The sequence below is a fragment of the Squalius cephalus genome (assembly GCF_949319135.1).
Source record: "Squalius cephalus genome assembly, chromosome: 15".
Classification (NCBI taxonomy): Eukaryota; Metazoa; Chordata; class Actinopteri; order Cypriniformes; family Leuciscidae; genus Squalius; species Squalius cephalus.
In genome coordinates, this window is record NC_137136.1 from 1,934,772 (window position 1) to 1,960,363 (window position 25,592).

The window sequence follows — 25,592 nt, forward strand, 5'->3', positions numbered from 1 at the left end:
TATATTTTGTTGCGCCTCCTTAAACATCACAATCACAGTTCTTACGGGTGCTTATGAAGGCATGTCTCAACAGGTAAAAGTAGGCTACTTTCAATAAAAGGTACTTTTAGCTGTGTTGCTATGTGTGATGAGTAAGCAATTGAGTCGGCTAACACTCTGTCTAGAGCACGGGTGCCCAATCCTGCTCCTGCCGATCGACTGTCCTGCACAGTTCATCTCCAACCCTAATCAAACACACCTGCCTTTAATGTTCAAGTGATCCTGAAGACCTTAATTGGTTGATTCAGGTGTGTTTGATTAGGGTTGGAGATGAACTGTGCAGGACAGTCGATCGGCAGGAGCAGGATTGGGCACCCCTGGTCTAGAGCGAGCTCGAGCATCTCACTTATTATAAACCCATCAAACGCATCTGTGTAATTTTTTGACACGACCCAACACAGCTGTTTGAGGCGGTTAACATTGACACATCAATGTAAACATTATAATTTGTTAAAATTGTCTTTCTGAACAGGTACATGATGATGTTGTATTGAAGCATCCATTATGGTGCGCTTCATCTCAATGCCTTGACGTGCTCATGACCTGTTTAATCTTTGAAGGTCTAATTGCTGTGAATTTTGTCTTACACTCCTGTAACTGAAGCTGAATTTCTTTCCCATGTAATGCATCAGTCATGGTTCTACAGCAGCTAAACACTCTCTGGTTCCGCCTTCTACAATAGCCACGCCCCTGACTCTCCGCCTGCTACAGCAGCCACGCCCCAAACTCTCCTCCTGCTACAGTAGCCACGCCCCAATCTCCCTGTCTGCTACAGTAGCCACACCCCAAACTCTCCTCCTGCTACAGTAGCCACGCCCCAAACTCTCCGCCTGCTACAGTAGCCACGCCCCAATCTCCCTGTCTGCTACAGTAGCCACGCCCCAAACTCTCCGTCTGCTACAGTAGCCACGCCCCAAACTCTCCGCCTGCTACAGTAGCCACGCCCCAAACTCCACCTGCTACAGTAGCCACGCCCCAAACTCTCCTCCTGCTACAGTAGCCACGCCCCAAACTCTCCGTCTACTACAGTAGCCACGCCCCAAACTCTCCGCCTGCTACAGTAGCCACGCCCCAAACTCTCCGCCTGCTACAGTAGCCACGCCCCAATCTCCCTGTCTGCTACAGTAGCCACGCCCCAAACTCTCCTCCTGCTACAGTAGCCACGCCCCAAACTCTCCGCCTGCTACAGTAGCCACGCCCCAATCTCCCTGTCTGCTACAGTAGCCACGCCCCAAACTCTCCGTCTGCTACAGTAGCCACGCCCCAAACTCTCCGCCTGCTACAGTAGCCACGCCCCAAACTCCACCTGCTACAGTAGCCACGCCCCAAACTCTCCTCCTGCTACAGTAGCCACGCCCCAAACTCTCCGCCTGCTACAGTAGCCACGCCCCAAACTCTCCTCCTGCTACAGTAGCCACGCCCCAAACTCACCTCCTGCTACAGTAGCCACGCCCCAAACTCTCCTTCTGCTACAGTAGCCACGCCCCAAACTCTCCTCCTGCTACAGTAGCCACGCCCCAAACTCTCCTCCTGCTACAGTAGCCACGCCCCAAACTCTCCGTCTGCTACAGTAGCCACGCCCCAAACTCTCCATCTGCTACAGTAGCCACGCCCCAAACTCTCCTCCTGCTACAGTAGCCACGCCCCAAACTCTCCTCCTGCTACAGTAGCCACACCCCAAACTCTTGCTATTGGTTGAGCTGGAAAGAGATCTTCTAAGGGAGATAAAGCCAATATTGCTTAATGTTAAACTGGGATAAGAGAATGTATTTTAACATTAAAAATCTTACATGCATCACCTTCACTTCACTATTACCGTTGCTCATACTTAGTGTTAAGGATTTAAACATACTCCTAATTCTGAGTAGCAAATGTTGGCGCTTAACTTGATCCCTAAAATCACACTGCTTGTCAAGGAAAGGCTAACTGTCACTTTTCTAAGTGATCAGACTTTTGACACAAAATGTACATTCATCTTCATCATAAAACTATCACTCAGCCACTTCCATCTTTGATTTCTTCTGCTTAACACTGTAATTTTGCACCACTGTTAATGCAGTTTACTATCGAGCATTAGAAGTAAGCCGTAACCACAAAGATTTGATTGATTTTCAGAGTCTGTGGCCACATCAAATATTCATCGTCTTTTGTCCCAGTACAAGCGCACAGAGAACGGCTTTGTCTAATCTGCAGTAAACACCGTAAATCAATCTGCGGTTTCTTGTCTCTCTTAAGAAGCCCATCTCTGCCTGGCTCATTGATAAATGTGGTTGAAAGGTAGCTTTACTTCACTTGAGGTGTGGCGGATTGGAGGCCGAGCTGGACTGATGGAGCTGTAGTGTGATGAGCTCAAGCTGCTAACTGTGAATAGGAAAAGTGGGTCAATACTTGCCCATTCCCCCATGGAAACTAGTGGAAAACTCTGGCATTGACATGCTTATATAATCAAAACTGGCCACTGCGAAAGACCTAACAGGTATTGATCTACAGGCAGAGTAAATAACATGCTCTCTTTTGAGTAAAGCAGTGCTGGCCAGTGCTCCAGTTGTTTAAGAGATGGAGGATATACTTTTTGCTGTAAATATTAGAAAATGTGTGCGCTGGCATCAGGGTGTGCAATAACCCTGATGCCAGCGGGAGTTGCTTGCTTGTAAGGAGGCTGTGGTTATGTGCTGTGGATTTGATTTGTTCATGCAGACCAAATTCCCTTTCCATTTGAATGAATTAGCTTTTCTTTAATGCTTTTTGCCTCCATAATGGTGCAGTTCCACATTTTACCAGTAGGGGATAATAACTGGCCCACTGAGGGGACCAGATTGGGTGGTGTGGTTTAATCTGAAACCATGGAAAGAAGTTTCCACAAAATTAAATGGGAAAAAGGGTCCTTTTTCGAAGTGTTGATGTTGTTTTTGGGCTCCATTAGAACAGGTTTTCCTGCTTGAATGCATTATTTTCCCCATATTCTCCATTGTTGCGGCTCCTCTCTTCCCAGTCTGTCAGTAACGCTCTGTTTAGTTCCTGTTTCCATGAAGCCCCTCCTTCTGAAAAGCACACTGTGCTCTGATTGGTTGGCTGGAGCAGTGTGTTGTGATTGGTCGAGCGCTTCGAGTGTGTTTGGGAAATGTCCCGCCCCTTACATAACCGCCAGTTTAACACACTACTAACTAACTCAACCAGGCCCCGCCCCTTTATTCTGCGTATTAATTATTATAATGAGGATTATTGTGACGTGTTCGTTCCCGGAAGAAACTCAAGACTACAATGGAGGCGTTTCAGGAGTTCAGAAACACTGACACTGATATAGAGAACAGAATGCAGGGTCTCAACTAGACGCCATATTAAAAAACCCAATGCTGAGTGCTGAACTCTGGTCAGACTGACCACATTTTGAAAATACAAGGTCAAAACAGCTGACAAAAATAGAGTATTAAGATACTCTATAGAGTATCTTAGAGTAAATACTCAAATAGAGTATTTGCATGCGTATTAAGATGATCACGATAATCTGCATTGTTTTTTAAACGAGTTTGCCAGTGAGTTTTTCCATACAGTAATGACAAAACGCTTTATATTTTGAATTTGCTTGTTTTTGTTTTTATTTGCAACACGGCTAATGGAAGCTGCTTTTTTTTCTTGCAATACAATTGTACATTTTGCAACGTGGAAACAAGCTATTTTTAGACTTCAGATTCATTAACCACCATTGGTAAATAACTTATAAGAAATAAGAATAAGAAAGTGCAGTTACTGTAAAACTATTTGTGCTAAAACAAATATGATTACGATAAAAATATGATAACAAATACCAATTTGCAGAATAAAGGTGATTTACTCTATTTTGATTTGCTACCGTAGACATCAGTGTTTATATCTGAACTATAAACTCATCCCAGTACTTCTGTGATAATATGAATATTTGTGACAGAAATAACGATACTGTGTGGTTTGAAAAGACTGTTTGTGAAACCGTTTCATACACGACAACTGCTCTCTCTGGATCAGCGGCAGCACGAACACAGATTTGAATATTCCAGTGTGATTCGTTATTAATATTCCAGGTGAATCGTTGCCACTTAGGAATGAGATTGCATGGGTTTTTGAATCGAGATCGTGATCTCTCAGCGATTAATCGTGCAACTCTACTGGATATGTAGGCTACGTCAATGGGAATGTTGTTTAAAAGCATAGTTCACCTAAAAAAATGTAAAATCATTTACTTGCTCTCTTTTGTCAACACAAAAGAAGATATTCTGGAAAAAAAAATTTTTTTTTAGTGTACTGCATCTTTAATCTAGTTGTTTAAAGGTTTATTTGTGCATCTAAAATGCAGGTAAAATTGCATTGCAAAATATTTTGATGCACTGCTAAAAAACAAGTTGCATTCATTGCAGTCACTCCTGTTGCGGTTGACAGACGTTGCATGAGGCATAGCTGTGCGGTGTGCCAGACTACAGCCATTTCTGTGAAATTAAGTCATTTAAAGCACATAAAAGGCTATGAAGTGATGTGCAAGTGCCTCAGAAGCACGCTGACGCCCTCACACGTGCATCCGGGGGCTGAGGCTTTCTGTCACGGTGTCTGCGCCGTGTCTCAGTGCGTGCCTTCACAGAGAGGTGTGGAATGACATCCCGGGTTTTCCCACTCAGACTACAGTATGTTGCTAGGCAACCCCTGCCATGAAGTCGGAGTGCCATTGGCTGCTTTTCTCGGCACGATCACGCATCATTAACCCGGCAGAACCTCTCCTTACTTACCGCCCGTCAGATCCGAGGGGCTCGCAGACACGAGAGCCCACCAACGCTGAGGTTAACAGAGTGTGAAAGTAACGTCAGGAATGAATGCAAATCATCTTGAAATATGCTTGTGCTATTCACAGTAATGGCTTCCCCCTCTTGAGCATTATTGCTCTATTTGTAGGAAGTCAAGCGCTGTCTCCCCCAGGCTTGTGCGCCGCTTCATTGGCCAGCGATCTGCATCTAGAGACTGTCGTCGATCTCCTTTCAGTGAAGCTTTACAGCTGTGGGATGGCTTGCACAGCTGTATATAGAAGGGTGTCACAGCTCAACCGAAAGCACGTTTACAGGCGCTTTAGCTCTCAGACGCACACAGACACAGCATGAGGTTTGACAGACGCTTTCATTGATGGTCCTTCAGGTTTTTAGGTGGTGTAAAACTATCTATCCTTCCTAATTCCTCCTCATTTCTTAACTGTGCATGCCAAGGTGCTGAACAGCAAGTGTGCAAGTTGATGCATGAAAATGTGCTGGCGTTTGCAGGATTCTCATGTTTTTGCTGTTTAGTTTCAAGTGTTCCTGGGAAAACGCATGTCTCAATCTCCAAAAAGGACCAAAAAAAAGAGCAATAATAGTAGTACAATTTCTTCTGATGCCTTATGGTTAAATGTTTGATGTCTTAAGTTTAAATTGCAGTCTGTTTCTCATGCAAATGCTATTATATACTATACTATAGTTTTTATTAGCTTTTCTTTTTATATTTGAGTAATTTTGTTATGTGCAACATTTGTAGTTTTTGTTTAGTTTAAGTTTTTCAATTTAACATTTATATTTTATTTTATTTTAGCATTAATTAGCAAAAATAGTGTTTTAGTTAACAGTAATAACCCTGCACATAAACAGTTGAATGACTTCAGAATATAACATGCATTTTAATTTAATAACATGTTTGTTAATATAGCGCTTTATTCAATACAGATTGTTTCAAAGCAGCTTTGCATTAATAAACTGGAACATAACAGTTGCAAACAATAATGTAATAATGCAACAATAATGCAAAATTCAACAAAATTTCATCTGTAAAGCAGCAGAAGACAATAGTGTCGTTCTTCAGCTCAAATCAGTTCATTGTTGATTCAGTTCAGTTCAATAACAGTGTCGATGTTCTGTCAGATACACATCATATGGGCTTTTATGGCTCTTTTATGTCAGAAATTTCACTTGTGGGTTATTTGTAAGTTCATCTTCATCACGTGTTCATTGTAGCGTTGTTTCCTGGCAGACAGATAAAAGCATGCGCATCTTGAGTTCTAGAAGTGAAATAGAAACCAGCCAGTCAGACTGAAACATTGCATTTTCACCCGTATCTTGCTGTATGTGTGTGGTGTGCATCATATATGTGTCTTTGTTATGCAATTTTAAAAGATCCCAATTTAGTTTTGGAGTCTCCTACAATAAGTTGACATGCATCCGTTACTCTCAGAAAATAAAGTACATAATTGTACCTTAACCTTTAAAAGAAACGGTACATATATGTACCTTTTAATGCTTTTTGACCCTCAAAAAGGTCCATATATGTACCTTGAGGTCCAATAATAAGCCCTATGGGGTACGTTAGTGTAGATTGTACCTTGGGGGACAGAAATGGTCTCCTACTGTACCCCTATTTCTGACAGTGAAGGTCAAAAAACACTTTAACAATCGCCTCATTTCTCAAAGAGTCTGAAACGGTTAGTTTGAAGATTCAGTCTCTCTAAACTCCGCCTCTCCGAGAGCTGCTCTGCTCTGATTGGTCAGACGGCTCAGTCTGTTGTGATTGGCTGACTGGATCCAGCTCATGTCAGAAACCAAATGCTCATTACCATATCTTAATTTCAGCTCTTCCTCAGCGCTTGTGATGTGAACCGTAACGATGGCGTTGGTTTTACGTTTTAAATCTCATCCTTCTGAAGTGGAAACAGCACAACCAAACTCTTCCAGTCTCAGATACAACTACAGTGTTTGAGGGCGGGGCAAAGAGACGCTGTTCAGCCAATCAAGACCACAGGCTGGCATTATGCAAATTTGTTACATTGTTATGCAAGTTTGTAACGCGAAATGAGATCTTTGATCTTTAAAACTTTGCAGACCTTTTACATTCACAAACAGCTCTATTACACACTGCATGGAAGACAGTATCTGGGGGAAAAAAGCACTTTAAAGATTCAGCACAACAAACATCACTCAAAAAGTGCTGTTTCCTCTCCTCGGTGTCCGTTCTTCAGATCACTGCGAATGAAAGACAGAAACAGAACGGTGCGGCTCTCGGATGACAAATCTCTTCTGTGTTCGTTGCCTTGATGTTAATGCAGTCTGAAAGGATTGGATGTGTGTGTGCTGTGCCCACGCCTGCATCTTCTCATCGCTTTATTCCTCTCTTTCTCCTTCTGTATCAGACACCTGCTTTCTGATCATGTCACAAGCGTTTACCATCCATGTTTGTGCCGCGCGGCTCAAGGAGAAACTCGCAATTTACCCAAACTAACAATGAGGTGATGTGCTGTATGACACAACAGGCCTCGTCCTCACGCCTCCCACGAGGCTTTAATCCAAACCTACAGAAGACAATCGCCTCGTGACGGGAAGTGAGTGTGTGTGTGTTTGAATCATGCACCCACATCCCAGAGTTTCTTTGCTGGTATAACTTAAAGGATTAGTTCAATTTCAAAAAAAATGTTTGCTGATAATTTACTCACCCCGATGTCGTCCAAGATATCCATGTCTTTCTTTCTTCAGTTGAAAAGAAATGAAGGTTTTTGAGGAAAACATTCCAGGATTTTTCTACACAGAATGGACTTCAATGGCAACCAACTTTACCAATGTTCAAAGAAGGTTCAAATGTCCGTCTCAATGCAGCTTCAAAGTCTCGACACGATCCCAGTCGAGAAATAAGAGTCTTATCTCGCGAAACCATCGTCATTTTCTAAAAAAAAATATATATATATACTTTTTAACCACAAATGCTCGTCTTGTACCATCTCTGAGATGCGCCACGTATTACGTCATCACGTTGGAAAGGTCACGAAAAAAAATAAAAATAATAATAATAAATTAAAACAAAGATGTCGGACGATTTTGAAGTTTGATGAGAAAATGAGTTTTTCGCCCTTCCCTCCTTTCTGAAGCGGAGTACACAGACAAATAACTCAGATAGATGACGTGACGCGTGACCTTTCCAATGTGATGACGCAATGCCTGGCGCATCTCAGAGATGGTACACGACGGGCATTTGTGGTTAAAAAAAAAACCATATATATATATATATATATATATATATATATATATATATATATATATATATATATATATATATATATATATATATATATTTTTTTTTTTTTTTTTTTAGAAAATGACGATCGTTTTGCTAGATAAGACTCTTATTTCTCGACTGGGATCGTGTCGAGACTTTGAAGCTGCATTGAGATGGACATTTGAACCTTCTTTGAACATTGGTATAGTTGGTTGCCATTGAAGTCCATTCTGTGTAGAAAAATCCTGGAATGTTTTCCTCAAAAACCTTAATTTCTTTTCGACTGAAGAAAGAAAGACATGGATATCTTGGACGACATCGGGGTGAGTAAATTATCAGCAAACATTTTTTTGAAAGTGAACTAATCCTTTAAGTTGTCAAAGTACAAAAGCTTCTGCTTGCTTGAACGGCAGTCAAACTCTCTCACACTGGCCATCCTGATCTCTTCGCCCGATGTTCCAGTTTTGTGGGGATATATTGAATATTCATGATCTATTTGCAATGATTCTGTGTCTCACAACTCAAGTATTAAATACAGCTCAAGTAAGATAACATTTCTGATATACATTTTTTGTCAACCTGTTCAAAACGTTGGTTTAAATGAATGGATTCAAAACTCTGAAGGAAACGAGCTTTTTTTTTTTTTATTCTTTATTTTTGAAACATTGGGAACAATACAATAGCCCGATTTACATTACCTCATGATCACAGTTCCAGTCTGTGATCTAGACCAAAGTTCTCCATTCCCAACCTTACCATTTTTGTAAATATAATAAGAACACATTAGAACACAAAACAGAGGGTGCATTACTATAAGACGAATCTCTAATACATAATGAAACAAAAGACAACAATACAATTATTTTGTTAATAAACAGTACGTAAAATACAGTGCAATAAAATCAACCCTTGATTACCACTATCTTGACAACATTCAAGACAACATTCCTGCATGTTGTGTTTGATTAACATAGGATACCCGAAACGAGCTTTTCATGTATTAAAATGATTGTAGTAAAATGTATGTTGGTATATTTATTATGTATTGTTATATTTGTGTATATAAAGTAATTATTCAAAAAAAATCTTCTTGTTCATGGATTTTTATTGTCTTAGTTCTGATGCTAAACATTTTTTTCTTCTTAAACATCAAATGTTTAACATTATCTTTAAACATCATCTTTGTTATAGTGAGTGTTTGGATGAAATTATGGTTTCTTTTAACAAATTGCAAACAAAAAATGTTATGATTTACACTGCCGTTTAAAAGTTTGGGATCAGTAAGATTTCTTTTGTTTTTGAAAGAAATTAATACTTTTATTTATCAAGGATGCTTTAAATTGATCAAAAGTGACATTTATAATGTTTACAAAAGATTCTATTTCAAATATATGCAGTTCTTTTGAACTTTCTATTCATCAAAGATTCCTGAAATATAATATGTGTCATGGTTTCCACAAAAATACAAAGCAGTTTTCAACACTGATAATAATCATAAATGTGTCTCAAGCATCAAATCATCATAGAATGATTTCTGAAGGATCATGTGACACTGAAGACTGGAGTAATGATGCTGAAAATTCAGCTTTGATCACAGGAATAAATTACACTTTACTGTATATCCACATAGAAAACAGCTGTTTTAAATTCTAATAATATTTCACAATTGTACTGTATTTTTGATCGAATAAATTCCGCAGAAGAAACGTTAAAAAGCCCAGTGCTCGTCTGATCCCCTGAATCTGTCGTTTCAGCGATGGAGTTTCATGAGAATCTACATGACATGGCGGTGAAAGAAGGACTGAAGGGAAGAAAACTCCACAAATCTGTCGAGAGCTTCACCTGGAACATCACGATTCTGAAGGTGATCACAGATGAAACATGAACACCTGTGGGAAATTATTCCCCTTTTAATTTGCATATATTTATGCATAAGGAGATTTTAACATTCAGATGTGTTTCAAGATGCTGTGATGTTATCTATCTTGAATATATATAATATTTTCACAACCAATGCAGCAGTTTTGTGGACCACAAACTTACACAGCAAGTAGTAGAAATCAAAACCGCACTGTTAACTGGGGTGTTTCATTCAAGAAATGCAAATCTAGTGTTACGAAACGCAGCCAAAGAACAGTGTTAAAGGTTGAGGTACAAACATCCGACATTTTGTTCTGCATAAATGAAATCCTGCCGTATAAAGACGGCTATAGATGATTAAATGGATGCAAGACCAGTCACTATTTAATATGCAAATAAATGCAAGAAAGAAGACCAATCACAGTTACTGATAATGCATTTATTCATGTATTATATTCAGTTCATCAGAGCAAATGTTCATCATTATCTCTGGCTCTTAGATTTTGAATATGACCGTTCACAGAACGTAGAAACAGCCTTTGTAAAAAAATATTTCTTACATAAATGGAATAACAAGAAAACCACTTGTTAAAAGGACATGAGGATGAATAAATTATATAAAAAATTAAATAAAAAATGAAAACAATAATTAAATATATATATATATCTATCCACACCATTGGAAATGAGATGTTTAAACCCAGATCATTTAAAACTGAAACGCCAGCTGGACAGAATCGATTCAAGTGACACCACCATTAAAGACTATTAAGGCGGCGATTTGGTTTGCTTAAAGACATTAATGATAATTAAATGGTTAACGAGTCTGTGATTTACACAAGTCTGTAATTCCAAGCAAAAGCATTGTATTGGAAATGACTGGGCGAGCGATGGCATTGTTCCTCCTCGCGTCTGCTGTCCAATCACAAAGGCTCAGCCCAGATTTATAAGATCACCTGATGTTTTCATCGGTGTGTCTCAGATGTGTCTCTGCGACCGCTGTTGATCAGTTTCTGGTGGCAGGGCTACAGTACATACATCTCTCTGAGTTACAGTGCGTTTCTGCATGTGGATAAAGCTCAAAATATTCACTACAAATTCACTCACACTCTTCTAAGTTTTGATCTCAACAAAATTGTGATGTTCTTTAGTGTGTGTGTGTGTGTGAGTGAGTGAGAGAGAGAGAGCGTGTGTGTGTGTGTGTGTGTGTGTGAGCGAGAGAGAGAGAGAGAGAGTGTGTGTGTGTGTGTGTGTGTGTGTGTGATTATGTATATAATAATTATAATAATATTGTATTATCATACTTATTAATATTTAGAATTGGCTTTCATTTTTATATATTAATTTTCATTTTAATCATTTTTGTCATTTTTATTATTTATAATAAAATAATATTTATTCTTTAGCTTTACATAATCCTTTGGGACATTTTGTGAAATTCAAATATTTGACTATATACTGTTTAAAATTTGCATTAGTTGTTAAAAATATTATTCTTTAGTTTTACAGAATTTGCCAATACATCATATTAGTTCTCTTACGAGAGGTTCTCTCGTATTGCGTAGTTGCTACGCTACGGGAAAGCCTTTCTTTCTCGAGATACTGAAGCCAAAAATTATCCTTAATTTTTATAATCTTGTCAACGCAGTGCGGCAGCCTGCAGACCTAGGGCGAGCTACTAGCGTGCCCATTGGCTGCCCTGCGGCAACTGCAGCAGCCTACCGCTGAGCCCTTGGCGTGACGTCACGACCAATGAGCGCGCTTGGCGCGCTTACTGCGTCACAGCCCGCGAAAAGGGGGGTGTGGCTTAGCGTATATAAACAGGGCTCGGAGGCTGCTTCTCTGATTTCTGTCTTTTCAGCGAAGCTCTTCGCATCGCTGCTCTCTGAGGAAGCCGCCGTTGAATCAAGCGACCAGCACGCCGAGGATCTCAGCCTGAGGACGCCGGCCGCCTTCGCCGCCTTCAGCCTTCCCTGCCTGCTTCGCTATCCGGCGAATATATCCTTTACTGCTCTGTGTTGTATGTGTGTGTGTGTTCGCCCCGCGACACACTTTGCATCTAAAAGAGCGCGAGGCGTTGTTGCAAATGCCTCGCTCATCCTGTGGCTCGTGCAGAGCCTCGCTCAGCGACGGAGACCGCCACGTGGTCTGCGCTCTCTGCCTGGGCCTCGACCACGCAGCCCGCGCCCTCTCCACGGGCGGCTGCGAACAGTGTGAGGACTTGCCGATGTCGACCCTGCGGGCTCGACTCGCCATGTTTGATGATCCTCCACCTTCCCCGGCTGCCTCTTCAGGGCCGCGAAAGAAGAAACGCCGCTCTCAAAGGCCTCCCGAGCCGGTGGTTATAGCTGAGCGCTCGCCGGAGCCCCTCCCGCGAGCCTCGCTCTCTCCTTCTCCCCCGCCCTTCACCGACGCGCAGCGGCCGGCCACTGCCTGCACTGCCGTCGCCTTTGGGGATGAAGCAGATGACGCCGCTGACAGCTGCTCTCTGCTTGCTTCGGACAGCGAGGAATGGTCGGGCTCTCACCGCTCCGCCTCCTCGACTCCAGAGTCTGGCAGGTCCCGCTCCAGTGTTGACGCGGAGCTTATCCGCCTCCTCACCAAAGCGGTCGACCGACTGGGATTGGACTGGTCCCCACCCAAGGAGCCCGCGCCGAACCGACTCGACGGGTGTTTTCTGCCTAGCCGCCGCCAAGCGCCAGCCTCTAGGTCAGCACCCTTCCTGCCCGAGCTCCATGCGGAGCTATCGAAGTCGTGGAACGCGCCCTTCTCCGCTAGACTCCGCTCATCTGTCTCCTCGGCCCTCTCCCAGGTGGACGGGGCCGCCGAGAAAGGATATACCGGCATCCCTTCCGTTGAGGAAGCGGTGGCAACGCACCTTTGCCCGCCGTCTGCTAGATGGCGCTCAAAGTCTGCCCTGCCGTCCAAAGCCTGCAGGACCACATCAGCTCTCGCCGGCCGCGCATTCGCCGCCTCCGGCCAAGCTGCTTCCGCCCTGCACTCGATGGCTGTTCTCCAGATCCTGCAAGCCGACCTCCTCCGTGAATTGGACGAGAAGGGCTCGGATCACACAGCCTTAACACTGCACAAGCCATCGGCAGATCCATGGCCGCGCTCACCGTCATCGACAGACACTTATGGTTGACGCTGGCGGATATGAGTGAGTCAGAACGCGCTGTTTTCCTCAACGCCCCGCTCTCGCCCACTGGCCTCTTCGGCCCTGCGGTCAGCGGGATTGTGGACCGCTTCTCTGAAGTACAGAAGGCGTCGCAGGCTATGAATCTCTTCCTGCCCCGCCGCTCGAGCCCAGCCGCAGGCCGCTCTCAAGCTCAGCCTCCTGCGCGCAGCTCCACACAGCGCTCGTCTCGGCCACCAACTGCTTCGCAGCGACGCCAGGGCGGCCGCCCTAGGTCGCGCTCAACCAGCCGTCACAGACCGCCGCCCCCCCGGGGTCCGCGTCCCAAGATAACGCTGAAGTCTGAGCCCGCGAAGTCCTCCTAGCACCCGCAGGGAGGAAAAGATGGCTGAGTCCCGCTGCGGCCGGACCGCCATCAAAACGCCCAGCTCTGTCAGTCCCCTCAGTACAGGCTACTGCAGCAGCTTACACCGCAGCCAACGAGCCAGTAATACCACTCGCTCGCCTGCACACAAACGCCGTTTTTACGGCGGCCCAAATAAATCTCAGAAAGAGTGTAAATTCGGGTTTTCCGGCTCCGGCCGAAGGTGTTGTAAGTGCAGAAAATGTGCCCACTCCCACGTGCTCACTGCTTCACACAAACACGGTCCCCATGGTAACGCGCTCAGAGCGCTCTCTCATAAAGCGGTCACACACCGCTCGAGTACTAAGTGTAGTAAATGTGCCCACAACTCTGTGCTCACATCTACCCGTAACTCGCTCTGTCACTCGGTTACCCCGGGCAACAACGGCTCAGGCCGAGAGTATTATAAGTGTAGAAAATGTGCCCACTCCCATGTGCTCACTGCTTCACACAAACAGGGTCCCCATGGTAACGCGCACAGAGCGCTCTCTCATGAAGCGGACGCAAGCCGCTCGAGTATTAAGTGTAGAAAATGTGCCCACAGCCTTGTGCTCACACCTACCCGCTGTTCGCTCTGCCAGTCAGTTACCTTGGGTCACAGACCCTCTAAAGCTCCCAAACACTGGCCATGTCATAAGTGTAAACTCTGCGCCCGCTCACGAGCACGCGCACTCACTTTTAGACATTATAATCCCCACGCCACTCTCGCGCCTGGGATGTTTGACAGCAAATCACGCTCCATCCGATGGGACCGAGCTACTGAATGCTGTTCAGTCGGCCAATACTGTTTACCAGCCCCCGTGTTCGAGCACCAGCGGCGCGCACGCCGCTCCATCCTCTCTGATACAGGTTCCCCATCCCGCGCAGCGCGGCGATCTGAACCCAGAGACCATTCGACCCCTAGCTATGCATGCGAAAGCATGGGAAGCGATTCAGGGCGCGTCAGAATGGGTGCTGAATACTATAAAACACGGCTATTCGCTTCAATTCGCTCGTCGCCCTCCGCGCTTTACAGCACAGACGGAGACGAGAGTGAGTTCAGAAGCTGCGCACCTGCTTCAAGCAGAAATAGCGAAGCTGCTGCGCAAAGGGGCTATAGAACAGGTTCATCCTTCCCTGAGCGAGTCGGGCTTTTACAGCCGCTACTTCCTCGTACCCAAGAAGGACGGAGCGTTAAGACCTATTTTAGATCTGAGACATCTGAACAAAGCCCTCATGAGACGGCCGTTCAAAATGATCACAACCAGAAAAATCCTCGCGCAGATTCGCCCAGGAGACTGGTTTATCTCTCTCGATCTAAAAGACGCATACTTTCAGATCCAGATAACTCCCCGTCACAGGCCATTCTTGAGATTCGCCTTCAACGGTCGAGTATATCAGTACACAGTCCTGCCCTTCGGCCTGTCTTTGGCACCCCGTACATTTACGAAATGCATGGACACGGCCCTCGCTCCCCTGAGAAAACAGGGAATGCGAATACTGAATTATCTGGACGATTGGCTTATTCTAGCGCAGTCAGAGACGGAACTTGTGTCTCACAGAACAGCGCTTCTCAGCCATTTGGAGGAGCTGGGTCTCTCGGTCAACTGGACCAAGAGCTCGCTATCGCCCCGTCAGTCAATTTCCTTTCTTGGAATAGAACTGGACTCGGTGGCTATGACGGCCAGACTGTCGGAGCAGCGCGCGCGCCGCATCCGCCTCCTCGCCGCATCCCTCCAAATAGGCAGCCGGGTTCCGCTGAGGACATTCCAGCGTATCTTGGGGCATATGGCCTCAGCTGCAGCAGCGCTCCAGCTGGGCTTACTGCGCATGCGCCCGCTTCAACGCTGGCTGAAAGCGCGCGTGCCCCACCGAGCCTGGGCGGCCGGCGGCTTGCGAGTCAGAGTGAATCAGGGCTGCATTTCAGCCCTGCAGCCCTGGCTGGCAGCCGAATGGTATCTCACGGGAGTGACTATGGGAGTGATTTCACACCGGAAAGTTGTCTCGACAGACGCTTCCAACCTAGGTTGGGGAGCGCTCTTCGAAGGCAGACCGGTCTATGGCCGCTGGTCAGACCAGGAGAATCTCCTACACATAAACTGTCTAGAGATGCTCGCGGTCGAGAAAGCGCTCAAACACTTCCTCCCATTCCTCCACGGTCACCATGTTCTAGTCCGCACGGACAATACATCGGTAGTGGCCTATGTGAATCGCCAGGGCGGTGTCAGATCAAAGACGCTCTGCACCCTGGCGGAACGCCTCCTCGTGTGGGCTCAGCACTCTCTGCGCTCGCTGAGAGCCGCGCATGTGCCTGGCCACCTGAACGAGGGTCCCGACAGACTGTCCAGGGACAACGTTCCCCCTGGGGAGTGGTCTCTACACCCCCAAACAGTCCAGTTACTGTGGCGCCGTTTCGGCAAAGCGAAAGTCGACCTTTTTGCGTCAAAAGACAACGCTCATTGCCCAGAGTTCTTCTCGAAGAACGAGGACGCGCTGGCCCAGACCTGGCCCAGCGGCCCGTTGTACGCTTTTCCCCCGGTCTCTCTGCTGCCTCAGGTCATCGAGAGAATCAGGGAAGCGCGCCACTCAGTGCTCCTCATAGCCCCATGCTGGGAGAACCAAGCTTGGTTCCCGGATCTAATACAGCTGGCAGACTCAGCCCCCTGGCCGATACCGGTGAAGAGAGACCTTCTCTCTCAAGCCCGCGGCTCGATATGGCATCCCCATCCAGAGCGCTGGTCTCTGCATGCGTGGAGCCTCAACGATTACAGGCTGATCTGCCAGACGGGGTCATGAACACGATCATACAATCTAGAGCCCCCTCTACGAGGCGGCTCTACATGTCGAAATGGTCAGTGTTTAACAGATGGTGCACTGCTAAGGGGCTCAATCCACAGACATGTGGGGTATCGCGAATTCTGTGTTTCCTTCAAGAGCTACTGGACGCGGGCAGGTCCCCCTCCACGCTCAAAGTCTATGTTGCGGCCATTTCAGCGCTCTCTGTTTCAGAGCGGGGCCGCGCATTAGGAAGGAACGAGTTCGTCATCCGCTTCCTTAGGGGAGCCAGGAGGATGAACCCCCCGCGACCCCCCGCGGTTCCTATGTGGGATCTTTCTCTGGTCTTGGAGGCCCTGAGAGCGCATCCCTTCGAACCCTTGGAAACTGTGGATATGAAATACCTCACGCTCAAAACCGTTTTTCTGATAGCACTGTCTTCAGTCAAACGAGTGGGAGACCTTCACGCGTTATCTATTAACGCCGCGTGCCTCGAGTTCGGACCTAATGACTCCAAAGTCATTCTCAGACCGAGGCATGGGTACGTTCCCAAAATTTTGGGCACTCCCTTCAGAGCACAGGTCATTTCCCTCTCAGCCCTGCCAACGCATGGCAGCGAGGCCGATGGTAATCTCCTCTGCCCGGTCAGGGCGTTGAGGAACTACATTTCACGGTCCGCCGCTTTCAGGCGCTCGGATCAGCTCTTTGTTTCGTTTGGTGGGCGCACCAAGGGTCTCGCCGCCTCGAAACACAGCCTGTCCAGATGGATAGTGGACGCTATTGCTGTGGCTTATGCGTCTAAAAACCTGCAGTGCCCATTGGGCATTCGAGCTCACTCCACCAGAGGCATGGCCTCGTCGTGGGCGTGGTCCAGCGGGATTCCCATTCATGACATTTGTGCAGCGGCAGGCTGGGCCTCCCCCTCTACATTTGTTAGGTTTTACAACCTGGATGTTCCCGCCTTGCAGGCGAAAGTGTTATCAGTCTAAGTCTCGCGTATGCCGGCCCACTATCTGTGCGCGGGCTACGGTGTGTGATTTAGCTCTACTGGTTGAGCTGCACTATGCAGGGAATTGTCAGTTCGGACCGGCCGTGCCGCTCCAAACCCCCTAGTGTGTGCTTATGTACGGCGCTAGCCCTCTTTAGGCCGCCCGGCTCTCCGCTATCACGTTCCCCGGGCTCTCCCTGGGACTCATTCAGTGGATGCTGGGCGCGCACGGCGTTGACAAGGGCGTTCCCGTAGCGTAGCAACTACGCAATACGAGAGAACCTCTCGTAAGAGAACGTTTCGGTTACTCACGTAACCTCTGTTCTCTCTAGAAGAGGGAACGAGTATTGCGTAGCCCGCCGTGCTCGCGCCACGAGCTCATTTCGCTTCATGCGACAGAAACCAGAGAAGCAGCCTCCGAGCCCTGTTTATATACGCTAAGCCACACCCCCCTTTTCGCGGGCTGTGACGCAGTAAGCGCGCCAAGCGCGCTCATTGGTCGTGACGTCACGCCAAGGGCTCAGCGGTAGGCTGCTGCAGTTGCCGCAGGGCAGCCAATGGGCACGCTAGTAGCTCGCCCTAGGTCTGCAGGCTGCCGCACTGCGTTGACAAGATTATAAAAATTAAGGATAATTTTTGGCTTCAGTATCTCGAGAAAGAAAGGCTTTCCCGTAGCGTAGCAACTACGCAATACTCGTTCCCTCTTCTAGAGAGAACAGAGGTTACGTGAGTAACCGAAACGTTTTCCTTGTTTTTGTTAATTTTGTCAAATTATTACATAGTGTTTATATACAGTATGTGTATATATATATATATATATTTGTAAATATTTGAAATGTGCATATATGTATATATATATATATATACGTATACAATTAAAATTAAACAGTCGAACAATGTGTTAGATTTTTTTCAAACACATTGTTTGACACATAGTTTGACTGTTTAATTTAAATTTTACATATACATACACACACACACACACACACACACACACACACACACACACACGCACACACATACACACTTCAAATATTTACAAAAAATATTTACTTTTAAATATTATTATTGTACTTTTTTACTTGTTACTTTATTTTTTTATATTTTTACTTAATAGCACATTTGTTTACTGTTTATTTTCTATAGATTGTTTTTTCTATTTTGATGTAATGATTGCATAATAGGCAACCAATAACAAACATTTCAGGTAGGTAGAAATTTCATAGGTTTCACATTAAAAGAATTAAGCTGACTGAACTTCGTTTAGGTCTACACTATATATATATATATATATATATATATATATATATATATATATATATATATATATATATATATATTAGTGCTGGGCAACGATTAATCACATCCAAAATAAAAGTTTGTGTTTACATAATATATGTGTGTGTGTGTGTAATGTGCATAATTATTTTGTATATATAAATACACACACATGCATGTATATATTTAAGAAATATTTGCATGTATATCAACTGTATTTATATATAATTTGTATTATATATAAACATACATATAAATATATTATATATAAATAACACATTTTTAACACAATATATAGATGCATATGTATGTATTTATATATACAAAATAATTATACACAGTACATGCACACATATATTATATAAATACAAACTTTTATTTTGGATGCGATTAATCGTTGCCCAGCACTAACATATATATGTATATATATGTATGTGTGTGTGTATATATATATACAGTGCTATGCATAAGTTTAGACACCCATGCTAAAGTTGACTAAAAAGAGGAATAAAAAATCATCTTTTGGAAATTAAACTTAATGCCTTAATTAAAAAAATTAGGAAAAATCCAACCTTTAAGGACACCAATTTTCTTTGTGAATGAATAATGTATCGTAAATAAATAAATGTTCTTCCTTAAAATACAGGGTGCATAAGTTTGGACACCCCTATGTTAAATTCCCATAGAGACAGGCAGATTTTTATTTTTAAAGGCCAGTTACTTCATGGATTCAGGATACTATGCATCCTGATAAAGTTCCCTTGGCCTCTGGAATTAAAATAGCCCCACATCATCACATAGCCTTCACCATACCTAGAGATTGGCATGGGGTACTTTCCATAAGATCATCTCTCAATGCAAATCAAACCAGCTATTAGGCTAACTGAAATAAAACCATGCCTCTAGGTATGGTGAAGGCTATGTGATGATGTGGGGCTATTTTAATTCCAAAGGCCAGGGAAACTTTATCAGGATGCATAATATCCTGGATCCATGAAGTAACTGGCCTTTAAAAATAAAAATCTGCCTGCCTCTATGGGAATTTAACATAGGGGTGTCCAAACTTATGCACCCTGTATTTTAAGGAAGAACATTTATTTATTTACGATACATTATTCATTCACAAAGAAAATTGGTGTCCTTAAAGGTTGGATTTTTCCTAATTTTTTAAATTAAGGCATTAAGTTCAGTTTCCAAAAGATGATTTTTTATTCCTATTTTTAGTCAACTTTAGTATGGGTGTCTAAACTTATGCATAGCACTGTATATATATATATATATATATATATATATATATATATACTGTATATAAACACTCTGTAATAATTATTTGTAATTGACTAAATTTACAAAAACAAGGAAAACTTATATGATGTATTGCCAAATTAGGTAAAACTAAAGAATAATATTTTTAATTACTAATGCAAATTTTAAACAATATATAAATAAATATTTGTATTTGACAAAATGTCCCAAAAAATTATTTAAAGCTAAAGATTTTTAAATAAAAAAGCTACTCTGAAGTGTTTGCATGAGCGAGAGCAGCGTTCCTGCTAGAACACCTGTGTGAGTGAACTCGTCTCTGCTCGTGTTCTCAGGGTCAGGCCGATCTGTTGAAACACGCCCGGGCGGAAGTGCTGGAAAACCTGAAACAGATCCACTACGCCGCTCTCACCTGTAACCTGTCCAAAGGCGGACCCTCGTCGGGGTCTCAGTCCAGGGGCCGTCCCAGCCTGGATGCCATCCCGGAGAAAGCAGTCGTGGAGGAGGACTTCACAGACCAGGAGAACTGAGGAGAACCGGAGCGTCAAATCCCATTAATCCTCTCTCCCCGGGGTTAGCGTGCACCCAACACATTTGGAAAGATCTCAGACCCTCAGGACGATTCCGAAGGCCTCGTCTACGTCATGTTCCCGTGTCCCGGGATCAGGTGGGTGTCGATGAGGCTGAGTGTTTCTCAAAGGCCTTTTCCTCAAAGCACAAACTTTAAGAGGAGTCAGAACTGGAGCCATGAATGTAACGAGAGGTCGTGTGAGGAAAGAAGAGAGCTGTTTACAATAAAGAACTACTTTTCGTTCTGTCTGCCAAAATAGTGTGTGTGTATATACAGTATAAATATATATATATATATATATATATATATATATATATGGAGATCTGTTACCTTTTTTGCTATGTGAACTTTTAATGGATCAGATTATTTTGTTAAGAGAAATGGATGTTTTAAAGAGCTCATATTTTATTTGCTTGTACCGAACAGGATCTTATGAGACGGGGCCCGGCCCTTTATGGGCTTTTTTTAAATTATTTGTATAAATGGATTTGAGGATGTGTCTAGTTTTAGATATTACCAGCAGCTACTGTACAAGTGAATAGGTGAGAGTCTCTGGGACGATTGTTGCGTCTCTTCGGCCACGAACACACTGCGGTTTAAATCGACGACATGTACGTTTAGTCATTTAGTGGATGCTTTTTTAAAAAAAAAGACACAATAAATGAGAAAATGAAATGTAATGAAAAATTATTTTGATTGCCATTCAGTGTGTGTTTAAAGGGGTGGTATAATGCTGTTTTCACAAGAAGTCTCTGATGTCCCCCGAGTGTGTGTGTGTGAAGTTTTAGCTCAAAATACCCCACAGATATTTTTATATCGCATGTTAAAATTGTCACTTTTTGAGGGTGAGCAAAAACGCACCGTTTTTGTGTCTGTCCCTTTAAATGCAAATGAGCAGCTGCTCCCGGCACAGGGGGCGGAGCTTCAAGAGCTTGTGTTCTTTTACTTCACACACACATGCACTGAAAATTTCAAAAACTTTTAGCCTTTTATGTTCAAACCGGAGTCAGACAATGATGGAGAGACTCGAGAAGAAGTGACAACATGTAGAAGCAACAGGACATTTCTGAATGATTAGTTGATGAATTTATGAAGCTGATGTGTAGTTATCTTCTAGTCATTGATTAGCATATTCTGTCATGATAATCTATAAATCGTGTTCCGGGGGCGGGGTTTATGTAAATTCTAGGGTTGGTGATGTCACTAACCCGGGAGGAATGTGGTGTAGTCTCTACCAGCCGTTTGTTGTAGTCCTTAAAAAGCGATTTCTTTAAAAGCAAATATCTCCCTTTGCTTTGAACTTTGAGCGTTGTAACTTTGCAGATGTTGTTTATGCTCAAACAGCAACATTACACACTAACTAAAGTTAGAAAAGTGAAATCATAATCAACCACCCCTTTAAAAACAACAACATGAATGCCAACAATGGTTCTCAACCTTTTTGACTCCAAAGTCCAACAATGTCCACGACAATATTGAAAACTTTTATGAATCAACTGTATTTACGCAGTGTTTTCGTGGTCTTTGAGAGCGGACTGAATACTGTATGTCAAGTGTTGCGATTTAAAGCTTCTCAAGCATTCCTGGAAACAAAGTAGTCCATGTATGTATGGAGACTGTTCAGATATGATTCTGCCTTGTTGCTGAAGTTTTGCCTTTTATTTTATTTTTATTTTTTACCCAATAAGTTGCTTCTAGTTTGTAAGTGTTTGTCTCTGGCTCATTCCATTGCTCTTCCCATTGTGCCAATCTACAGATGAACCACTTCCATTGGATTTACACATTTGTGACCAGAGATTAAATTGGACATGAAAAAAAATAATAATTTGTTTATACATTTCAGTGCTGTTATTGTGTATTTATAATTATAGTTGACCATTTAAGGAGTGGGTGATAGTTCCAGAGAGAATATCAGTTTTGTTTAATGCTGTTAAGACCCAGTGCTCTGAAATAAACCATGATAATTACATCCTTTAACTCTTTACAGTTTCTAATGGCACTCATTCCAGCTGAAAATGTCACAAAGCCAAAAAAACAACAACAATTAAAGGCTTAATTGCATAAATATTTCATTTAGCCTATTTTTAAAACCATTCATAATTTTTTTTTTTTTTTTTTTTGCAATTGTGACATATATATATATATATATACACACACACACACATCATATATTTTTATTTGTAAAAATTATTAATATTATTAATATTTTACATTATTATTTTTATTTAAGTCTCATGTTCACCAAGGCTGCATTTGTTTAATAAAAAAAAAAAAAAAAAAAAAAAAAAAAAATACAGTACAGGAATATTGTTAAATATTATTAGAATTTAAAATAGCTGTTTTCTATGTGAATAGTAAAGTGTAATTTATATCCTGTGATCAAAGCTGAATGTTCAGCATCATTACTCCAGTCTTCAGTGTCACATGATCCTTCAGAAATCACTCTGATATGATGATTTGCTGCTCGAGAAACATTTAGGACTATTATTATCATAATGTTGTGCTGCTTCATCTGTTTGTTTTTGTGTTTGTAAAGTTTCCTCATTATTTTTTTTTTTAGGAATCGTTTTGTAACAATCTAAATGTCTCTTCTGATCTTTAAAAGAATCTTACGGACACCAAACGTTTGAATGGTAATATATATATATATACCCGAGTATTTGCTGAAAGGTTTTATGAGATTCCAGTTATATTGGATTTACAGTTATTCTATTAAACTCTAGACTTCATTAGATGAAGTGATGTCCTTTCGGCATAAGAATGCGTCCAGGTAAGACCAACAAAGAGTCTCTGAAAGCAGCGTCTGTCGTGTGTGTGAAAGATCATTAAATCACGGGTCTCTGGCGCTCGCCGGACTCTAAAGTACACAGTAATGACACCCGAAAGAGATGATATACATGCTCTACCTCTGTTTACCTTCCAGCCATTAGATGAATCACACTTGGCTATTGCTCATGAACTTGCGTAACAGCAATCGTAATAATGATTGCGACAAGAGTCTCTAGTGTTATTACCCAATAGATCTCTCTCAGACGGGTGCGTTTGAACACGACCCATCCTGAGAGATCTATAGCAACCCTGGAGAGCCAGCACAGATTTTTCACTCAATGACATGAAGCCCTCGGACTGAAGGCATTACTATTGATTGCATTACAATTTGTGGAAAGTGATGGAAAAACCCCAGGGACATCTGGGACTGTTGTTGGGGACACCTGAGAAGGTTTGACACTGACATGCACCACTGAATTCATTTGTTTTAACATCCCTAATGTAAAACCCTTCATCAAAACCCAATGTCTGTTCAAGATTTGCAAAAATGTGACGCTGCCCCTCAACACCACCTCCCCAATAAACACATAGAGTCTTGAGCTTACCGATATTAAAGTCCTCCTGTGGTAAAAATCAAGTTTTTAATGTTGTTTATATGTCTATGTGGTATGCTTTAAGACAAACCATGTGTAAATTCATAAGTCGACAGCATTGCTGAGTATTTCCTCCTTAAAACTGCAGTGAACCAAAGACAGTCTCAAAAACACGCTTTGAAATCGCTGGTGTTTCTGACGTCACAAACTACCTTGTAACCAATCAGATCAACGTGTGATCGTCAACCGGTGGATCTCTGAGCTGAGTGAGTGAGTGGAGGCGGGGCTCATTTGCATATTCATAGAACCGCGTATACTAAATGAGGCAAGGGTGTAGATTTACATTCAAGCTATTTTAAAGATTTTGTTTTTAAATATGTCATTTTGGTGATCAAAAGTGAATTTTAAGTGATAAAGTATTGAAGCATTGTATAATTTTAAGACTTTAATGCTTCTGTGTTTTTTTTATTGCAAATTATATTATCAGCATTAAAAAAAACATGTAAAAATTTCTTCGCATTCCCAGCACTAACTGACCTCAGATGATCCAAAAAGAGCATCTTGAGCTTCAAAAACAGTCACGTGATCAATGTCGCTCATTTATGCGGAACAGTTAGTTCATGCGTTCATGACCTCAAGGCTAGATTATTGTAATGCTATTATGGGTGGTTGCCCTGCACGCTTAATAAACAAACTACAGCTGGTCCAAAACACAGCAGCTCGAGTTCTTACCAGAACCAGGAAGTATGACCATATTAGCCCAGTTCTGTCAACACTGCACTGGCTCCCTATTAAACATTGCATACATTTTAAAATCGTACATAGCATTATAGTCCCTCACGTCTATTGCAATCTCAAAATTCTGGCCAGTTGAAAATACCTAGTATATAAAAATCAACAAATAATCAACTCTGGAACGATCTTCCAAGCGTTGTTCGGGAAGCAGACACACTCTGTCAGTTTAAATCATGACTAAAAACACATCTCTTTAACCTGGCATACATGTAAAACATCACATTTCTTTAATTCAAATCCGTTTAAGTGTTTTTTAGGCTGCATAAATTAGGTCAGCTGGAACTAGGAACACTTCCCATCCATAAATGTCATGGAAACATCTGCTGAATGTCACTTTAATGTATGCTATTTTTAACGTTGCAAATAATTTTCTTAATCAGTACTTTGGAGTTTTCCAGTAAAAGGACAAAAAAACCCCAGTGTATTTTCTTTGTTATGCCAATTCTGCACTCAATTTTTTTTTAACTCTTTGGCTAAAGGAGTCAATCATGGACAAAGGGTCCAAATGATGGAAAAATGGGGAAACTCAATTAATTTGAACACGTCTATGTTTAGTTGAGTTTATTCAATTCAGTTTAGTTCATCCTACATGTCTCCATCATGTGGAACCACTGGCCATGATTGAATCCAGTTCAACCAAAGAGCTAAATATAGTTGTTCTTTACGCATCCTTTGACATTCCCATTGTAATTGCTTTTTTATTAAAGTAACTTGGATTATTGTTAGCAGATCCTCAACCCAAGAGCTCAACTCAAAACACCAACATAACAAAAACTCTTTACAAGTGTCAGCCTTTTCTCATCTTGCTAAAAACTCATAAAATAATGCTTTATTTAAACATTTTTCTATCCAGCCCCGTGCAAAACGTATGATTGGAAATGGAAATCCTGTTTTCTATATTTGATCAAGCTACTCGACTGAAACATGTTCTTTCAAAATGAAAACATTGAGTTAAGCCGAAGATTAACCGTTTCAAGTCAGTTTAACATGATGCAATTGTGTTTGAATGATACAAGGGAATTATTACATCATTTTAAAAAGAAGAACTTGAAGTTTCAATCTAGCTCATTTAATTTTGTCTGAGAATGGATGAATTTACCAGAATTAAGATTTTTTTT

The 25,592-nt window shown here is 42.6% G+C and overlaps 1 protein-coding gene across 1 annotated transcript in view; it reads left to right on the plus strand.

Annotated features, from left to right (window-relative positions):
• plcl2 (phospholipase C like 2) overlaps window positions 1-22,373 on the plus strand; it is a 69,627-nt gene extending 47,254 nt beyond the window's left edge. Inside the window, exons 5-6 of the mRNA XM_079894354.1 lie at window positions 9,819-9,928; window positions 20,082-22,373. Coding sequence (XP_079750480.1) covers window positions 9,819-9,928; window positions 20,082-20,276 — 305 coding nt within the window. The 3' untranslated portion in view covers window positions 20,277-22,373. The remainder of the gene's footprint in view (window positions 1-9,818; window positions 9,929-20,081) is intronic.
• Window positions 22,374-25,592: the final 3,219 nt, after the last annotated feature.